Consider the following 19,157-nt stretch of genomic DNA (forward strand, 5'->3'; position numbering starts at 1 on the left):
GGTGTTATTTTATCTGACCCAGAAGCAAAAGTCATTACTTTTGACTTTAACAATTGCCATCCCTTTCCATATACACCAACAGCATCTATCCATCTAATTCCATGTTTTTCACCCTTATAAAATATGCAGCCAGGCTCTAAATACTATGTTGTGTTGCTTGGCTATCAGCAGAACAGTGTCTGGTTGGCCAGGGAGAAGAGAAGAACTTAATAGTCAAGTATGTTTCAATAAACTCAGAACCTTAGAGATAGCAAAGACATATGGATTTTATATTCACCCAGATGTGCAAACACGTAATATATAATAATAATCATAGACAACTTTGTTATCTATTATGTGCTAGGCATCGTGCTAAGCACCTTCAGTTACTCCTAATAACAACACAATAAGGAGGCACTACTTTTTTACAAATAAGACATTAAGGCTTGAAAGTGTTGAGCAGCTTTCCCAAGGTTTCCCAAAGGAAAATGTTAGAGTTAGAGTTCTTCAATCTATATTATGCTGTCTTCAAGATTCTAAAATAACCATGGCCCTTCGTATATATGACTTCACATATGACATATAGTTTAGCCATTTTTAGGGGAAAGTGCACCACAGTTACTTGCAGCTCACGTCTTTAGTTGGGTTTATCACAAGTTTGTTCATTAGGTGAACTATAAAAACCAAAATGGTTATATTTTCAGAAATTAAGGTCTATGCTAATTTTAGTTCCCGTTGATCTACATAAATAAATTTAAGCAAAATTCCTGAAACTGCCACTCTAAAGATCATCTGTTACTGTCTCTGTCCACTCTGCTGTAGTCAGTAAGTTTCACATTTGAAAAGTGAACAGGGCAGTGTGCAGGGCAAGCATAGCATGGAAACTGTGGCACACACCCATCTCAGCCCCTCCCCTGGAGTTCGGACGGAGGGGAGGAAGCAGAGCAGAGACCCTGCCGGGCACATTCCCAACACGACTCCTTCCTGCACCATCTTAGGCCGGCCTTTTGCAACCATAAAGAATGGGAAAGATTTGCCGAAAACATTCAGCCTCTACTTATCACCTAAAAGAAGGAGAGAGACAAGAAATGATCTTTCTGAATTGATACTGCATTTTGAAGATATTTTGCACATTACTATTAGGATAATAAACTCTTCGATTGTGGGTTGGTTGGTTCCTTGTGCTTGGTGGGGTGAGAGCTATGAAAGTGAACTGCATTTCAGGGGCCTTCCATGTGCCAGACATATTATCGCATTTCATCAAAACTCTGTGAGGAAATCACCATTATTCCCATTTTATGGATTCTGGGTGCAGATCAGAAACTAAGTAAATGACCCAAAGGCAATACAGTTTAAGTACTATACCTGTGATTCAAAGCCAAGTCTTTCTGGCTTCTCAGGCCATAATTTTTTCACTGCTTTGGGTTGTGTGCATTTGTGTAGTCCTTAGAATGAAGCACGTTACTGAAAGTTAGATTGAAAAAAGCCATTGGCTCCAACCATAGTTGATTTGCTTATAACCACCTCATGCAAATTAATGATTCATATGATTTTTCAGGCCAATTTTACAGCTTAGCCTGTGTTAAAGAAAATCTCAGATGCCATTTACCACACAAAAAAATAAGAAGCAAACTGCTCCCTCAGTCATAATCATCTCAAGTCTTCCAGCAATTCAAAGGAAACCCAACATCTCGGCCTTTTCTGTTTTCCAAGCTCAAGGGTTTTTTTCTGAATTTAAAATTTGTTGTACATTTTTGCATAATTTTTTTTATTCCTAAGTTCCTCCATAAATAGTTAACCAAGCATATGATTATGAATATTGCAGGATTAACAATGCTTATTTTAACATTTAAGTAAATGGGAAAAATCATCTAGCCATTAAGGATTCTAAAAGATATATTACATTTTTCTATATTCTCCTAGGTAATCTGCCACATTCTAAAACTAAAAATGTTATAAACTATCAAATGAGGACTTCAGAAAAATTAATCAACCGGGCAAAGGTAAGAAAATGCTTTTTTTCTTGGCAGTGAGTCTAAGAATCTAACCAGTACGATGGCAATATTTGTATGCTTCTCAAAGTCAACAGTTTTTTCTTAGTTTTTCTCCCTTTGATCTTGCTTTTCTGTTTGAACAGATATTTATGTTATGTTCTTGTTACTGCTAGGGGCTAAAATCATCATGCATTTCTGATATATTAATATTTCCAACTCTTCTTTTTTAGTTAGTTTTTGGGGGCAGTTTTTGTTTTTGTTTGTTTGTTTGTTTTTGAGACTGGAGTCTCACTGTGTCACCCAGGCTGGAGTGCAGTGGCATGATCTCAGCTCACTGCAACCTCTGCCTCCCAGGCTCAAGTGAGTCTCCTGCCTCAGCCTCCTGATTAGCTGGGATTACAGGCACCCACCCACACCCGGCTAACTTTTCTATTTTTAGTAGAGACGGGATTTCACCATGTTGGCCAGGCTGATCTTGAACTCCTGACCTCAAATGATCAGCCTGCCTCGGCCTCCCAAAGTGCTGGGATTACAGGCATGAGCCACCGTGCCCAGCCCTTTTTTAGCTAGTTTTAGATGTTACACTAAGACCAACTAAAAATGTACTAGTGAAAGTGAGAGATATTCACAGTCTACATAAGACCAATTAAAATTCCAATGAGACTGACAAAACAATTACCTAAAGGAAGAATATCAACATTTTGCTGTTTTACATATTTGAATGCATAAACTAAGATAGCCTGAAGGAAAATGCCACGTGCTCTCTGTAGATAATAAAGTACAATAGATACCAAAGCATCACTGTCTTCCTTGGTCTCTTTAGGGCGACATTGGAGAAGCCACACGTCATGCCAGAGAGACAACCAACATGAAAACACAAACAGTTGCATCATATTTTAGAGTAAGATAATAAACTATGATGTATTGTGCTTAGGGGTGCTGTTTAGTCTAAATGAGTTACAGATCAAAAGCCAGTAACACTAGCAAAGAGAATGTTTATTGTATTCCGTTTACTATTGTTAGATACAGGATATGTTAGCATCTACCTTCAAAATCTGCAGATTCGTTTATTTTTACATTCTACCTGTGAAATTATTGTATCCCAGGTCAATCTTAATGAAAGTCTGCACCTTGATTAAAATTTGTCCATAGAACAGAATGCATTTCCACTAGAATAAAACCTAAAAGGATTTTTACTTCAGTGCTATGATAACTACCAATTCTTCCCCATCCTGAATGATTTTAGAGTAGACAGATAGGGCAAGGCTGAGCATCCATCTCCATTTCATATCACCCTGCCTGTACAGAGTTAAAAACCTCAAAAGGAAAATGGAGCCTGTGTAGGAATGGGGTGAGGAGAAGAGTCATCAGGAAGATGCGGTAACATGCTTAAGAGAGTGTGCTTAGCATAGGATCAAGGCAACCTTCCGTCCTTGGGCAATATAGGATAAAAGAAAAAAACCAAGTACTTTTTTTTTCCTCTGTGCTCTGGATAACCCTTCCCTTATTGGTTCCAGTTCTTGTTTACCTATTCTGATAAAAACCTATTAACCATCCAATGAAAATGAAGAAAATACCACTAAAACTTGGAGGTATTACTTATCTAATTTAATGTGGAGGAGGTGGAGGAAATTAGATTAAATTTACTCTAAGTGTTCAGTGAATGTATCCAACTCTCTAGCAGAAACATAAAATTCTTTAAAAAATATATGAGTACCTTTACTAAATATTTTTTAAGTCCTAAGCTCATAGAAGATAGTATGTACTTAATCATCTTTGAGTAGTGCCTAGTACATTTATGTGCTTAATACCTGACGTTTGCTGCTGATACATTTCACTTTACATCAGAAATGCAGCACAGGTGAATCACTGAACGTATTTACAGCCAGGTTGTTTCCTTTTTTTAAGTGAGTTACCCAAGACCATTATCATACCACTGTTGTTGGCATCAAACACTGTATGTATGTTCAAACCAGATTAGTTCATGAAATCTTTTTAATCTTCAGGCTGAAGTGAGAAATGATAGAAGATAATTCCACCCAACATGAAGTGTGTTTTTAAAGCTATTTTTCATTCTGCAGAGAAGACTGAACACAGTGTAACATTATGCTTTAGTCCCTCAGAAAAACCAGTACCTAAGTTGCAGGAAGCTCCTGCTCAGAGTATCACCCCTGTACCACCAGTACCTGGCAGATGTTCGCATGAGTAAAGGAATGATGACTTACAGATAAATGTAATGAAAAAGGCTCCAAAGTGACAGGCCCAGCTGTTTGAAAAGATCACATCTGAGCCTCAGTGCCCAAGAGGAAGCCATGCAAATTCAGAGCTTTGTCAGTTGCCAATTTCAGCATTTGTTTTGCACTGGCTTTATGACTGTAGGCTCTTACATTTCCAACACTAAACGGGATCCAGCCGTCAATTGCTATTTGTGTCCATACATTACCTCGCCAATAAATGTGATCTTGGTCTTTGAGATACTCGCTTTCTGGGATTCCACTTTTAGTTGATTACCCTAATATGTTATACTTACTTGTCTAGTAATTGGCTACTGTTTTAATAAGGTATTGCTATAGAACACAGTTTCATATCTACGTGAATTTTTTAAATTATCCAAAAATAAATAAGAAAATGATCAAATGAGAACTGATGAAAATATTTAATTGGATTTCACTTCGCTTATATCTACTTCTTACATATTAAACACTATTAACTTTTCTGTCCTTATTTTAAACTAAGAGATGATCCTAACAGGGATTAAGGTGTTCCCTTTTTTTTTTATTGTATTTTAAGTTCAGGGGTAAATGTGTAGTTTGGTTATATAGGTGAAGTTGTGTCATGGAGGTTTGTTGAACAGATTATTTCATCACGCAGGTATTAAGCCCAGTACCCGTTAGTTATGTTTCCTGATCCTCTCCCTCCTCCTACTCTCCACCCTCCAATAAACTCCAATGTCTGTTGTAAAGTATTCCCTTTTTTACCGTCTATAAAGAGAGAGTTGGACAAGGAAATTAATATATAAGCAGGATTAGCAAGATTGTATAATATTATAATTTGGTAAGTTAGCCTAAGAGTATATGATTGCTTACAAACTACATCAAAAATAATTTTATCTGTTAATTAAAGTTGACTTAATGGTTTATAAGCAAACTTTTAATAGCTAAATTTCTAGTTATTGCCTCTACATTTTTGTAAGTAAATCTATATTTTTAGAACTATACTATAAATAAAATATTCATTAAAACATATTTTTCTCCATTTACTGTGACTAATGGGAGCATTTATAACATTCATTTTTTGAATGTTATTCTTGTAGTAAAAAGAAAGGCCTGCAAGCTCATATGTTTTTGTATGCTACATTGGGAAATTTATTTTTGTTGCATATTATAGTATTCCCTGATGGATTTGTTGTCTAAAATGGTGGTGGGCCAACCTCATTTTGTCCGTTGCATCAAACCAAATAATGAGCGTCAGGCAAGAAAATATGACAAAGAGAAAGTTCTGCTACAGCTTCGGTACACAGGAATTCTGGAAACAGCAAGAATTCGAAGGCTAGGATTCTCCCATCGGATACTTTTTGCTAACTTTATAAAGCGGTATGTGGATTTCTTTTTCAGTTTCTATTGTGCGGTTTATATAAAAATCATTGAGAAGAATTATAAGAAACATAATATGAAAAAATATGTAGAGGTCTAGGAAGGAGGCATTTTGTTCATGCAAATGATTATGTGTTGAAAAAAGAAGACAGCTATTAACTGAGGCCGAAAGACAGATGGGTGGTACTATGTGGTATAGGCAGCAAGACAGATGGGTGGTACTATGTGGTATAGGCAGCATGATCCAGAGGCCTGAGCTTCTGTACTGAGGAGTTGGAGAATCTGGGTTCTTGCCCTAGCTCAGCCACTTGCTATATGACTGTGGGCCTATATCACTGATTCTCAGCTGGGAGAGATTTTGCCCCTCAAGACGCTTGGCAATGTCTGGAGACATTTCTGGTTGTCACATCCTGTGTGGTGGAGGGGCGCAGGGGGATGCTACTGACCTCTAGTGGGTAGAGGCCTGGGAATGCTGTTAAACAGCCATTCTACAGTTTATAGGATAGCCTCCCCACAACAAAGAATTATCCAGCCCCAAATCTCAACAGTGCTGAGGTTGAGAAACCCTGGCTTATAACCCTAACCTCACTTTACTTGCCTACCATATCTGCTATAACTACCTGATAGGATCCTTATAATGATCAAATGAGATACTGTCTCTAACGGTGATTTGGAAGATGAAACAGTTAGGTTTGTCAATTTAAAAAGCTAACATAAATTTTTTAAAAGAATAAATTGGTATAAGGAATTTTTTTTTTTTTTTGAGATGGAGTCTAGCTCTGTGGCCCAGGCTGGAGTGCAGTTGCGTGATCTCAGCTCACTGCAAGCTCTGCTTCCTGGGTTCATGCCATTCTCCTGCCTCAGCCTCCTGAGTAGCTGGGCGTACAGGCGCCCGCCACCACGCCCAGCTAATTTTTTTTGTAATTTTAGTAGAGACGGGGTTTCACCGTGTTAGCCAGGAAGGTCTCGATCTTCTGACCTCTTGATCCGCCCGTCTTGGCCTCCCAAAGTGCTAGGATTACAGGCATGAGCCACCATGCCCGGCCAAGGAGTTCCTTTTAATATTTAAGATTAACATAAAATAAATTGAGCTATATACTAAATATATTTTATTGAGTAATACATTATTAGTAATATGAAGGTTCAATATCTTATACATTTAATATTTTAAATGCCCATATTTTTGATATTTTTTCAGCTCTATAATTTCTATTGGTCATTAAACATAATGAAATTTCAATTTTTAAAGATGAAGTCTATTAAAATTTTCAGGTGAAACCCAGTATTTGAGGAAGTCCCATTTATAATATTCCTCACCCTTTTTCAAAGTATATAAATTACTATTAAGAACAAAGCAAAACCTTGTTTCGTGATTGCACATCAAGCTTGATTTCTAATTTTCCTTCCCTCCTCCGAAAAATTTTATGCATTTTATCAGCCATTCTTTTACTTGGAGTAACCAAGACTCTTTCTAAATGTGATGAGAATTCTGATTATTTCTGCTAATTTCTTTTGTTTTTTTGAGACAGAGTCTTGCACTGTTGCCCAGGCTGGAGTGCAGTGGCGGGATCTCGGCTCACTGCAAGCTCCGCCTCCTGGGTTCACGCCATTCTTCTGCCTCAGCCTCCCAAGTAGCTGGGATTATAGGTGCCCGCCACCACACCCGGCTAATTTTTTGTACTTTTAGTAGAGATGGGGTTTCACTGTGTTAGCCAGGATGGTCTTGATCTCCTGATCTCATGATCTGCCCACTTCGGCCTCCCAAAGTGCTGGGATTACAGACGTGAGCCACCGTGCCTGGCCTATTTCTGCTAATTTTGATACGTTCAGCAAATTTGTGGTAGTTCTTGATTTTGTTTTTCTTTTCTTTTTTTTTTTTTTTTTTTGTAGATGGAGTCTTGCTCTGTCACCCAGGCTGGAATGCAGTGGTGCGATCTCGGCTCACTGCAAGCTCCACTTCCTGGGTTCACGCCATTCTCCTGCCTCAGCCTCCCCAGCAACTGGGACTACAGGCACCCACCACCACGCCCAGCTAATATTTGTATTTTTAGTAGAGACAGGGTTTCACCGTGTGAGTCAGGATGGTCTTGATCTTCTGACCTCGTGACTCGCCAGCCTCAGCCTCCAAAGTGCTGGGATTACAGGTGTGAGCCACTGAATCGGCTGAGTTTTTTTTGAGATGGAGTCTAGTTCTGTGGCCCAGGCTGGAGTGCAGTTGTGTGATCTCAGCTCACTGCAAGCTCTGCTTAGAGACCTGGGATTATTTATTTGGAATGCTTTGAAATCAAGAAAACTCTACTACCTTTTTCATGATGGAGATCAAAATTACATAAACATATGACTTTTGTATTGGCCAATCCTTATAGTAGTTTAAGACAAACTAAAACCTCAAGTTTAGAGTCCAGAAATCTAGTTAGCAGCTAATCATCGACTTTACTTCCTACAGATCAGACACAATTTTATAACCAAAACTAAGAAATAAAAAAATGGAATTTTTTTATTGGCTAATAGGTAAATTCTCCATCCTGCTCGTGAAAGCAGGTAAACCAAAAATACTAGATACAAAGGAGTTTCAAATTTCAAATTAAGATTAAAATTTGACCTTATTATCATGCACTTCATGTTTTAGAAAAAAATGTAGATCTTTAACTTGCTTAAATAGTAATATAGATATTATGAGTGTAATATTAATATAAGTACTCTTAAATTTCAGTGATTTTTTAATGTATAAGGCACCATGCTAAGCACTGTGGGAGATACTGAATTTTAGAAGTGGCTTGATCTTCAATATTGTACAGTCCAGTTAGAATCACCAGAGCCACAGACATGGAAAGTTAACAAGCAATGTGAAGTAATAAGTGCCAAGGTCCAAGAGAATGATATACACAGTGTAAGAGTTCAAGGGAAGGAAGAGCATCTCCAGGAAGGCTGATGAGAGAGGATATCAAGAAGAGGCGTTCAGCTAATGCAGAAGGATCATTTGAGGCCAGGAGTTTGAGACCAGCCTGGGCAATGTAGCAAGACCCCATCTCTAAAAACAATTTTTTTTTTTAATTAGCGGGGTGTGGTGGCTCATGCCTGTAATCTTAGCTACTCAGGAGTCTGAGGCAGGAGGATCACTTGAGCCCAGGAATTCAAGGTTACAGGAGGCTATGTTCATACCACTGCACTCCAGCCTGGGTGACAGAGCAAGACCCTATCTCTAAAAAAAATGAAAAATAAAAAAATAAGAAGAAGGACTCAAACTGGGACTTGAAGGTGGGTATGGCTTGTGGAGAAAACAGGAGTTTTCTTGGTGTATAGGTTGGTGTGCCAAAAGCTAGCAGGACTTGGAATGGATTGGGTTGGTGGAGTGGGCATTGCAGTGGTGAAGTGACAGAAGATGAAAAAACAATTGGGTTAAAATTATGAAGAGAAAGCCTTGAATATCAGCCTAATCTTATAGCTTGAAAAATAACCGTAGTTTTATAATATAGAGCATAATGAGAATAAAACCTATTTTCTTAATGATATTGTAGTTCAAATGTCAGAAATGAGAATAAATTCTTAAATATATTTATAATTATTGTGCTATTACAGAATAGCAAATTACTACACAAGAAATAAAGAGAAGGGGATAAAACTAAGTGTATAGAGAACATGTGAATAGCTGTTCTGAATACAGGAAGTTCCAGAAATAAAAGGCTAAACCTTTTCTGTGTCACTAATTTGGAAGTTGTCATCCAAATTGGCATAGACTCTTAGGAAGGCAGAACAATTATCAGAGGTTCTATGGGGGTATAAATAGAACTGCTAACACTCTGCACAGGATGCAGAATTCTCCAGACCCTTTGTTCTGTTGTAGATAAATTCTTCTGTTTTATAACAAAGAAACAATCTTAAGGAAAAATATACAATATGAACTTTGCACAAGACACTGGGTTTTTACTGCAGCTATTTCAAAGGAACCCTTACGCTAACAAGCCAGCCATTTAATTTGGCTCCATTTCCCCACTAAGCACCTGTACATAATGGTTTGGCTACCAGAGCTCTAATACAACTAGAACTTACTGAAGGCAGTAGTATGGTGAAGTAGATAAGTACCATGCTTTGAAGTCAGCAAACCCAGGTTTGAATCCCAACTCTGCCACTTAGTAAATCTGTGGCCTTATTCAAAGTTACTTGAGTTGTATAAGCTTCAAGCTTCAATGTCCCTTAGCTGCAAATAGGGATGATAATAACAATATCTACATTATATATATAAGTATTAGATGAAATAATATATATGGATTTTATTGATAGAACCAGGTGTCATCAATACATATTAGCTATAATTATTTTTATTATTATTTTTGCCTCAGTCTCAAGCTCCCAAAATTACCTATGACCTATATGGCCTAGGGGATGCCCTCCATAAGCATGTGTGGCTTACCTAAGTATTTATTTCCACAAGTCCCCGCAACAGTACATTATACATTCAGCAACCGTTTAGTTGAGGGACCCACTGTGTTCCAGTCCTTGAACTAAAAATGAGTTCAAATCTTAATTGAAAGATTAAAGGTCCAAAGATTAATGGACGAGCCCCTGACATTAAGAAACTCACAGACCTGTTATGGAAACAGGGCTTTAAAAATCTTATCATACAATGTAAAGTCAGCTGCAGGCAGCAAGGGTGTGGGTATCCTGTGTTCACTACTGTGTCTGAAGCACCTGGAAGGGTTCCTGGCAAATAAATAGTAGGTGCTCAAATATTTTTCAAATTAATGAAAGAGGACTGGGTATTTTTAATGAAAGTATAAACAAGATACTCTGAGAGCATAAAGGAAGGATGGTTTAGATTGTATTAGAAATTCTGATAAAGCAGAGAGTAATAAAAGTAATACATAAAACACACCAAAAATATTTTTACTTACAACATCAATGTAAGTTTGTTTTTTAACCTTTTGATAAAGGCTTAATTTTTTTCCTTTGAGTGCATGTCTATTAATAACAGTTTATTGGCTCTTTCTTGCATAAACTATCTGTGATCTCTCATTTATGATTTCCAGTTAACATCTCTTGGAGTGAAGCAAGATATTAAAGACACTTGTGAAACAGCCACAGGACTGAATATTTCTTGATTCTTATGCTTTTCCTCAATGCTTTGTAATTGCTTCATCCATGTTTAATTTCATGGTTTTTTACAAGACTTCTTTATAAAGTCTTACCAAAATTTGATGCAGTTTTATAGAAACAATCCTCTGGCTTTCCTCACTTAGATTTCAATCTGATATTTATTTGAATAATGTCACACCAAATACAACTGGCATAAACAGGTTTGGGAGCAAACACAGCTCATCCAGTGAGAGCAAACACACACACACATGGGCACACTAGTGAGAAGTGTCAGCCTTGAGCCTTAAGTGTGCGGCAGACCTCAGTTGGTGTGTTTCGCACAAGAAAAGACAATTTCATTACTCCAGTTAATCTGTTAGTTGAAGAGACATTGAGGAGAGTTTTTAGAATATTGAAAAAGTAGATCTTCCTTAAGGAAACTAGGAGTGAGATGAAAGGGCGCACACGCATAGTGAGTAACACATACGAAGGCATAGAAGCATGAGCAAACATGGCCCTCCAGCACAATTTTAAGTAACTTTCATGACTGGAGCTCAGAGTGTCATGGAAAATAGCAAAAAGGAGGCTGGAAAGGCAGACAGGGATATAGGGCAGAAGGGAGCTTGCATGCTAGTCATCATATGTGGCAAACAATTTAAAGCCAATGCTTTTTGGCAGGTGTAACCTTTTCCTCTCCTACATTCCCACTGCTCCCAGGCTCGCATATTTATGGTATCTGCCTAGACTTTGAAAGCACCTGATTTTGTCATCCCAGCTTAGAACTTGGGACATCCATAGAGACTCTTCGAGTCAGGAAAGGACATGATCAGATTTTCATTTAAAAAAAGATAATTCAGGCCGGGCGCGGTGGCTCACGCTTGTAATCCCAGCACTTTGGGAGGCCGAGGCGGGCGGATCACAAGGTCAGGAGATCGAGACCACGGTGAAACCCCGTCTCTACTAAAAATACAAAAAAATTAGCCGGGCGTGGTGGCGGGCGCCTGTAGTCCCAGCTACTCGGAGAGGCTGAGACAGGAGAATGGCGTGAACCCGGGAGGCGGAGCTTGCAGTGAGCCGAGACTGCGCCACTGCACTCCAGCCTGGGTGACAGAGCGAGACTCCGTCTCCAAAAAAAAAAAAAAAAAAAAGATAATTCAGACAGAGCCGTGGACGGTGGCTGGGGCAGGGCAGGGGAGTGACAGTGGAGGTAACTAGTTGGGAGGCAATTGCACAAGTCTAGGTGAGAAGGGACAAGGTATTCAATTAAGGTAATGGCAGTAGGCACAGCAAGAAACAAATGGATTCCAGAGAGACTTTAAGCTTGTTAGATCCATAGAGTGAAGAATAGGGAAGAGTAGGCTGGCACACAGATTTCTAGCTCAAGTACCTTTTAAAAAGTGGTAGTATCATTCATAGAGACAGGAAATGGCGGAGGAAGGAAAAACTGATGAATGTCGCTGAGTTTAAAGTTAACCACGTGGGCATGTAGAGTAGTAGTCATAAATAGTGTTTAGAGTTGATATCAACAGTTAAGGTTGATGGTGTAAATTTAGGAATCACCATATACAGGAATAGTTGGAGCCAAGCATATAGACAAGATGCCTGTGGACAGAGCTTAGAAAAAAATGGAACACTGTAGAACACTAGCGTTTAAGCAACTAGTCATTAAATCATTAAATATGGGGCATGCAGGGAGACTGAGAGGGAGGAGGAGAGGCAGAGGACATTAGGTGGAAGCCTTGGAGAGAGCAAGACAGAGAGAACAGCCAATAATAGCAAGTGCTGCAGAAAAAACACTTAGGATGGAGAAGGACCTGTTAGATTTCACCACTCCTGCATCCTATATGAGTAAATGAGAGGCCTTGTTTCTATGTGATTAAATGAGATTCTTGGAGCTGAAGAGTGATGGGAAGTGAAGAGTGAAGAGTGATGGGAAGTGAAGACGATTATTTTAAACCGTCTTTCAACTTATCAGCAAAGCTAGGGGAAGAAACAGAATCATTACAGATGAGCGAGGCTTAAAGTGTTTGCTTTGTAGCAACACACAAACGTCCATTTTGTAAATGGAGCGTGCCAGAAGAGAGATATGAGATTGAAAATATACAGAAGAGGAGGAGGACATGGCCTCTAGAACACAGGCGGAGGATGAAAATCTCCTTTGAAGGAGGAGGGAAAATTGATAGTGGACAAATGAATTTGTATTTGGGGAAGAAGCCTATGAATTGTGTGTCTGGTGGTATCCGGTGATATAGTAGAGAAGCTCGTCTGCTGAGAGAGGTACGGAGGGCAGGGGCTGCTGGGAGACTTGGAGAAAGCAGGACGGAATTAAGTCGCTTTTGTGAGGAGGAAGAGAGGAAAGTGGCCCGGGACACTGGTCAGGATCCAGAGCTTTCTTGGGAGCCTGGCTGAGTCAGGAATCCACACATCCACAGGGAGCTGACAGTGAAGATTTTCTCTGGCTGTGCTCTGAAGCCCGGCATGAGGACAAGAGACGCAGATGATTGGCAGGTCCAGGCATGCATGTTTGCAGAGAGTGGATGACAAAGGAATGAGAGTGGGAAAGGTGCGGGGGCTGCTTAAGGGTGGCTCCTGCAATGAACTGTGAGATCCTGGCTGGCTCTGGAAGGAAGGAAAGCCAGGAGTTGGTGGACAGGCTGTGAATGCAGAGTCGCCGCTACTGGGTCACCATGCATACATGTGCGAGTTAGTCCTGAAGTGTGCAGGCCTAGTGGCTAATAGGCACTCCCTGGGGTTATTTGCACAAACAGCAAAAGTTATGGTCACTTCATTCTATACCATTCTAGGCCAGGATTCTTCTCCACGGAGCCTAACAGAAGCTACTTCATTGCAGATTTAATGAGGTGAAACTTAGCAAAGTTGAAATATGTTCATTTTAGAGGTTTAATCTCCGGATTCATTTTTAGATGAGGAAATTGATACTTAACTGTGATATGTCCAAGTATATACAGATAATGAGTCAAGGGTAAAACTCTGCTCTGCATGTCACCACGCCACCTCTGCCGTCTACGTATCAGGGCCTGTCTTTTGAAATTCAAAACCTACCAAAATTTGCTGCTTTGTTGCACTGGACTTTCAGGCTAATCTTGCACCAATAAATTAAAAATAGTAGAGTATTAAAAATTCTGGAAATCTGTCTTTTTGCACAAGATTATTGACCAGTGTAAAGCGGATTTTCTTTCCTTAATTCATCCCCTTCCCCAATAAGCCTTGTGGTTTAACCTGAGGACCTGCTTTCAGTTCTTTCCTGCATTAGCCCTTCCTCTTTCCTTCCCTCGATTATGGATACATTAAACCAATAGAGAAAAACTCTAGCAGGAGACAGTGTCCCTCAAGGAAAAACAATGATGGAAGGCATGTATACAGTGATGGGAAGTTTCACTGGAATTAAGCTCCATCACCCAATTTGAAGATCACCTTCCAGAGTTTTGTTAACACTGGAATGTGAAAAATAATTCCTTCTGCTTCCTGCCACTGCAGTCCTGCACTTTGTAGTGTCCAGAGAAATGTAGCGAAAAAACAAAACTGCTAAATTTTTTTGAGTGATGGAGTTCTTGTCGGGGGAGTACAGTGTTAAGTTTTGAAAGGTGATCACAAAGGTGAAAACACGATGCTCAAATTTATACAGCCTGGACTGGGTTTGCATCCGTTTGGAATTTGGTCTACTCCAAAGTTGTTCTGAGGATGCCTAAAGGATTTCTCCGCATCAAGTCTGGGCATCTCTTCCTCAGCCTCTGCACTAAGTTGTTGGGGAACCACCAAGCTACAGAGATGTTGGCACTTTATGCAACACTAACCAGCCCTTTTTTCTATTCCAAGGTACTACATTCTCTGCTACAAGTCGAGCGAGGAGCCCCCCATGAGCCCTGACACCTGTGCCACCATTTTGGAAAAAGCTGGTCTCGATAACTGGGCTCTTGGAAAAACAAAAGTAATGTTTTCATGTAATTTTCAGGAAAATTATGCTGGATTCACTGAGGATTATAACATTTTACAATGTTTGAAAGTATGGCTTTTTATGTTATAGAATCTGTAGCTTACCATAGAGGAAGTAAATTTATAAACTCATAAAGATTTCCTTTTTCATCAACATTAAAGGCTTTTGCTCCTCATAAAGATTTCTTTTAAGAAATGCAAAAGGCTGGGCAAGGTAGCTTACACCTGTAATCCCAGCACTTTGGAAGGCCAAGGTGGGAGAATGGCTCGAGCCCAGGAGTTCAAGGCTGCAGTGAGGTATGATGGCACCACTGCACTCCAGCCTATGCAACTTAAGACCCTTACTCTAAAGACAAGTTTACATTGAAATTGAAAAAAACAAATGCAAGAAAAATTTATCTTGAAGATTTATCAAAAAAGGATAAACCATAATGATTGTACTTTATTTCAGATGGTATTGAAAACAGACATATGTATTCTCTAGTTTATCACTATTAAATATAGTTAAAAAGCTGTACAGAATCATAATGATCCAAATAAGATTCATGTTTTCCTTTTTTCCCTAATTCTCAGACCTGCTTCTATCATAAACTTGAAATTTTTCTAGAGTAAAATATTCACCACTATTACTAGACTTGCTATATGTATTGGACATTGATGTGTTTATATATTAGCTTTTAGAACCTGTGAGATCTTCGCTTATTTAATCCCTTAGAGAACAAAGTAAAAAACATAACCGATCTTGAATATGGAAGAAGGATAGGTCGCTGTTTGGAGAAAGGATGTATTGGTCTTCTCAGGTATTCTCATAGCATTACTAGACAGGGATCAGGAAATAAACAGGGTTCCATTGTGCACTGAATATAACTTAAGGGGGTATGAAATGTATCACAGGGGGAGGATAAGGAAAAGAGCCAAGCTAAAGCCAAGAGATACTCATAGATTGATCATTCAAGAATACCCACTATCAGCCACACCACAGAAGTAAACCAAAACAAACTTCCACATTTGCAAAGAAATTTATAATATTTGTGTCTTGGGTGTAGGAGATGTGGGAGAGAATTTTAACAGTGTTCGGATGAGAAATTAGCCCTGTAACAATTTAAGAGATTAAAAAAAAAAAAAAAAAAACACCTTAAACTGAGTGTCCTGTGTATTCAGTAACCCATATTTACTTTAGTGTTTAGTAAGGGGATATTTTGGGCATTAAAAATGAGTATTTTATTCACACCATTTTCTCTTAGATGATAAATTTCAAAAAGATGAATTTCATCAGACTAAAATCTCATGATTTATGGTCTGAAACACATGCCTAACTTCAAATGGAGTTTTAACTTGTAAAAAGGCCTTTTGCAGTTATAGTTCTGCATGATATTTAAGTAGCATTTTAAAGCTATTTGTATTTTTCCACTTCACCTTTTCCAACTCATTAACATGGATAGAAAGTATTAATATAGGAACATTTCTAATGTCATGCAAAAAGAAATGATGACCTTTTTAAACAGATTGAATTTTAAATGAATTGTCAACAGCAGAATGGACTAAATGTATTAACATCTAGAGTCCTGTAGAAATTAAAACTGAATTAAATCAAACCTGTAACACAAACGTGTTTGCCCATGGTGCCAAGCTTTTAAGTAATGGAACACTGAGAGAATTCTATAGTCTGGGTTATCAGGTCTCATGACAGCCATAAAATTTGAATTTAAGTGACTTTCTTGATGGATTCAATAAACTCTTTGAGATGACTTTTATTAGGAAATTTAGCCATTAAAAGGAGAAAACAAACAAACAAAACAAGCTTTTCATTTCCTTGGAGGAGGGGAGAGAAATGTTAGATGAGAATGCGCCAAGCCTTCGGGCTCCTCCCTTGCTCCAATTGATGTTGATTTTAGAATAATCAAAAGTCATCCCTCCTTTCTCCATGGCAGCCTTTGGGTCCAGTGAGAACATTGTTAATGAAATCTGCCTGGGGCCCTCTCTCTGCCTTATTCTCCTCACTGACAACACTACCAGCCCCAAGGGCAGCAACCCGCCTTGTTCATCTCTGTATCCCCAGCAGATATGTACCCGTAACAGGTCTCGATAACATTAATAAACATTAGATGAATTAACTAATGGAACTATAATTCCGTCCTCTATAATAAGATTTGTTCAGATTTTTTTAATTTGGGAAATATAGTTGCCTTTAAAAAATAAAAAGCATAACAATTAGCTTAGCCCAGAATATATGATGCTAGAAACTTTGCTAAAAGAGCTCAATATCCTCCACTCTTATTGTCTCATCCAACAAAGCCTAGTTACCTGTTGTAAATAAACAGCAGGGTTGTCATCTTCTGCATTTCTTCTCAAAGAAATGTTTTCTTGGCCGGGCGCAGTGGCTTACGCCTGTAATCCCAGCACTTTGGGAGGCCGAGGCGGGCGGATCACGAGGTCAGGAGATCGAGACCATCCTGGCTAACATGGTGAAACCCCGTCTCTACTAAAAATACAAAAAAACTAGCCGGGCGTGGTGGCGGGCGCCTGTAGTCCCAGCTACTCGGGATGCTGAGGCAGGAGAATGGCGTGAACCCGGGAGGTGGAGCTTGCAGTAAGCCGAGATCATGCCACTGCACTCCAGCCTGGGCAACAGAGCGAGACTCTGTCTCAAAAAAAAAAAAAAAAAGAAAAAGAAAAAGAAAAAGAAATGTTTTCTTCAAGCATAAAAATCTGTACTGTCATAGTGACATCTAGGGCAAAGAAGCAAAAGACAGTGATTTCCAAAATCTCAAGCAATTTAGAATGTGTTCTATTCTTCAAAGCATAGCACATAACTGCTTCACATCTGTGTGCCATGGTTCTTTGTATTCTATTTTAATTTTCAGGTGTTCCTTAAGTATTATCACGTGGAACAGTTAAATCTAATGCGAAAGGAAGCTATTGACAAGCTTATTTTGATTCAAGCTTGTGTCAGAGCATTCTTGTGTTCAAGAAGATACCAAAAAATACAGGAGAAAAGGAAAGAAAGCGCTATAATAATACAGTCAGGTAATCTCTTTGACATATTTAGATATGGTCATAAAATCAAATCTTATAATACTTCTTACAGGCAAACCTCCAATTCTTATGTAGCTTTTGTGTTTAATTCCAGACTGTGTTGCCTTGACACTTTTCGTTATATTAAACCTAAGTCAAATTGTTTTAGTGATTGACACTTTTAATATTTGGATAAATGTTTTGTCTTAAATAATTTAATTTTTAACTTTTCTGTCAAGAATTAATGAAACACAATTGACCTATTGTGGAAGATGTAGCAAATGATTAATTATAGATCTCAAGAATCATATTATTATAGCTCACTGGACAATAAGAATTTTTTCTACTTTATTCCAAAGGTTACACTTGCCATAATTTTTGACAGCTTAAATCTTATTTTGTTAAAGGGCATCCATTTATTTCTCTTAACAGTAAGGAAATAATATTTATAACCGTACTTTACTTCACAAACTTTTATTAAGCTGTATTAATAGACTTTGGATTTTGCTTTCTATTTTTCCATAAGAAACGAAATTTAGATAGAGCTTGTCACAGCCTAGTATGCTCTCTTTCAAATTTTTTTGACTGGACACATAGAGAAAAAAATGTATTTTGCTTTTTAACCTGATACACACACACACTACCAGCACTATGTTCTGATATTTTTAATTCTAGTCTATTCCATTTCATTTTTAAATGCTAGATTTGGCCTACTACATCAATTTTATGATCCACTAATGGTTTGCAGCCTGCACTCTGAAGAACACTAATATCGTGGGCAGAGGAGCTGACTGACATTCAAGAGATTAACATTCCAATCCCTGTTCTGTCAATCAGCAATGAGTCATCATCATCTCTTTTTGTATTTTAAGCCTTTAACTTCTCACTGAGAAATCAAAATGCAAACTCAGTAATTTGGGCTCTAATCCTTTATCCACAATTTCAAAATTTATAAAGCTCTGATAAAAAGGTTCTTCATAGAGCCTTTGGCAGTGAAACATAGCAATGTGATGTGAGGTTATTTACAGTGCTTTACTCACCCAACTTAGTAAAAATACTCTGTTTTTCTGAAGAAATAGTCATTGATTATTGGGTGCTGCCCTGACATAGGGAATGTTACAGAATATATATTTGCTCTGTATTAACTTTCTAAAACTTAAAAAAAATTAATCTGAATTCTCAAATATATAATCTGATCATCTGAAATATATCTGGCCAAAATATATGAAACACATAGCAAAAAAAGGAAAATGAGTATTATCAAATTTTAAGCAAATGAGCACATTTTGTCATCAACTTTGCTCATCTCTATCATTTGGATTTCATTTTAGTAGTCTTCTTAGTATGAAAGTTACTTTAGTTATTATTGCTATGGCTTGCCATGTAGAAGAATCTTGTTAATGAATAGCATTTTTAAGTGAACCTGTTCTATTTGGCATTTTAATTTTATTTTCCTCTTTGACATCAATGGTCAAAACCACCATTTCTACTCTTTAAAGTAATTTTCTTTTATTTCTTTATGATTAACACTACTACGGGCTTTGTATGT

The 19,157-nt window shown here is 38.2% G+C and overlaps 1 protein-coding gene across 1 annotated transcript in view; it reads left to right on the forward strand.

Moving 5' to 3' along the window:
- Positions 1 to 19,157, forward strand: part of MYO3A (myosin IIIA) — a 282,829-nt gene that overhangs the window by 218,690 nt on the left and 44,982 nt on the right. The window contains exons 24-28 of the mRNA XM_055274926.2: positions 1,903 to 1,982; positions 2,797 to 2,874; positions 5,361 to 5,566; positions 14,477 to 14,588; positions 17,458 to 17,620. Of these exons, the coding sequence (XP_055130901.1) occupies positions 1,903 to 1,982; positions 2,797 to 2,874; positions 5,361 to 5,566; positions 14,477 to 14,588; positions 17,458 to 17,620 (639 nt within the window). The remainder of the gene's footprint in view (positions 1 to 1,902; positions 1,983 to 2,796; positions 2,875 to 5,360; positions 5,567 to 14,476; positions 14,589 to 17,457; positions 17,621 to 19,157) is intronic.

This window comes from Symphalangus syndactylus, chromosome 4 (genome assembly GCF_028878055.3).
Source record: "Symphalangus syndactylus isolate Jambi chromosome 4, NHGRI_mSymSyn1-v2.1_pri, whole genome shotgun sequence".
Lineage (NCBI taxonomy): Eukaryota > Metazoa > Chordata > Mammalia > Primates > Hylobatidae > Symphalangus > Symphalangus syndactylus.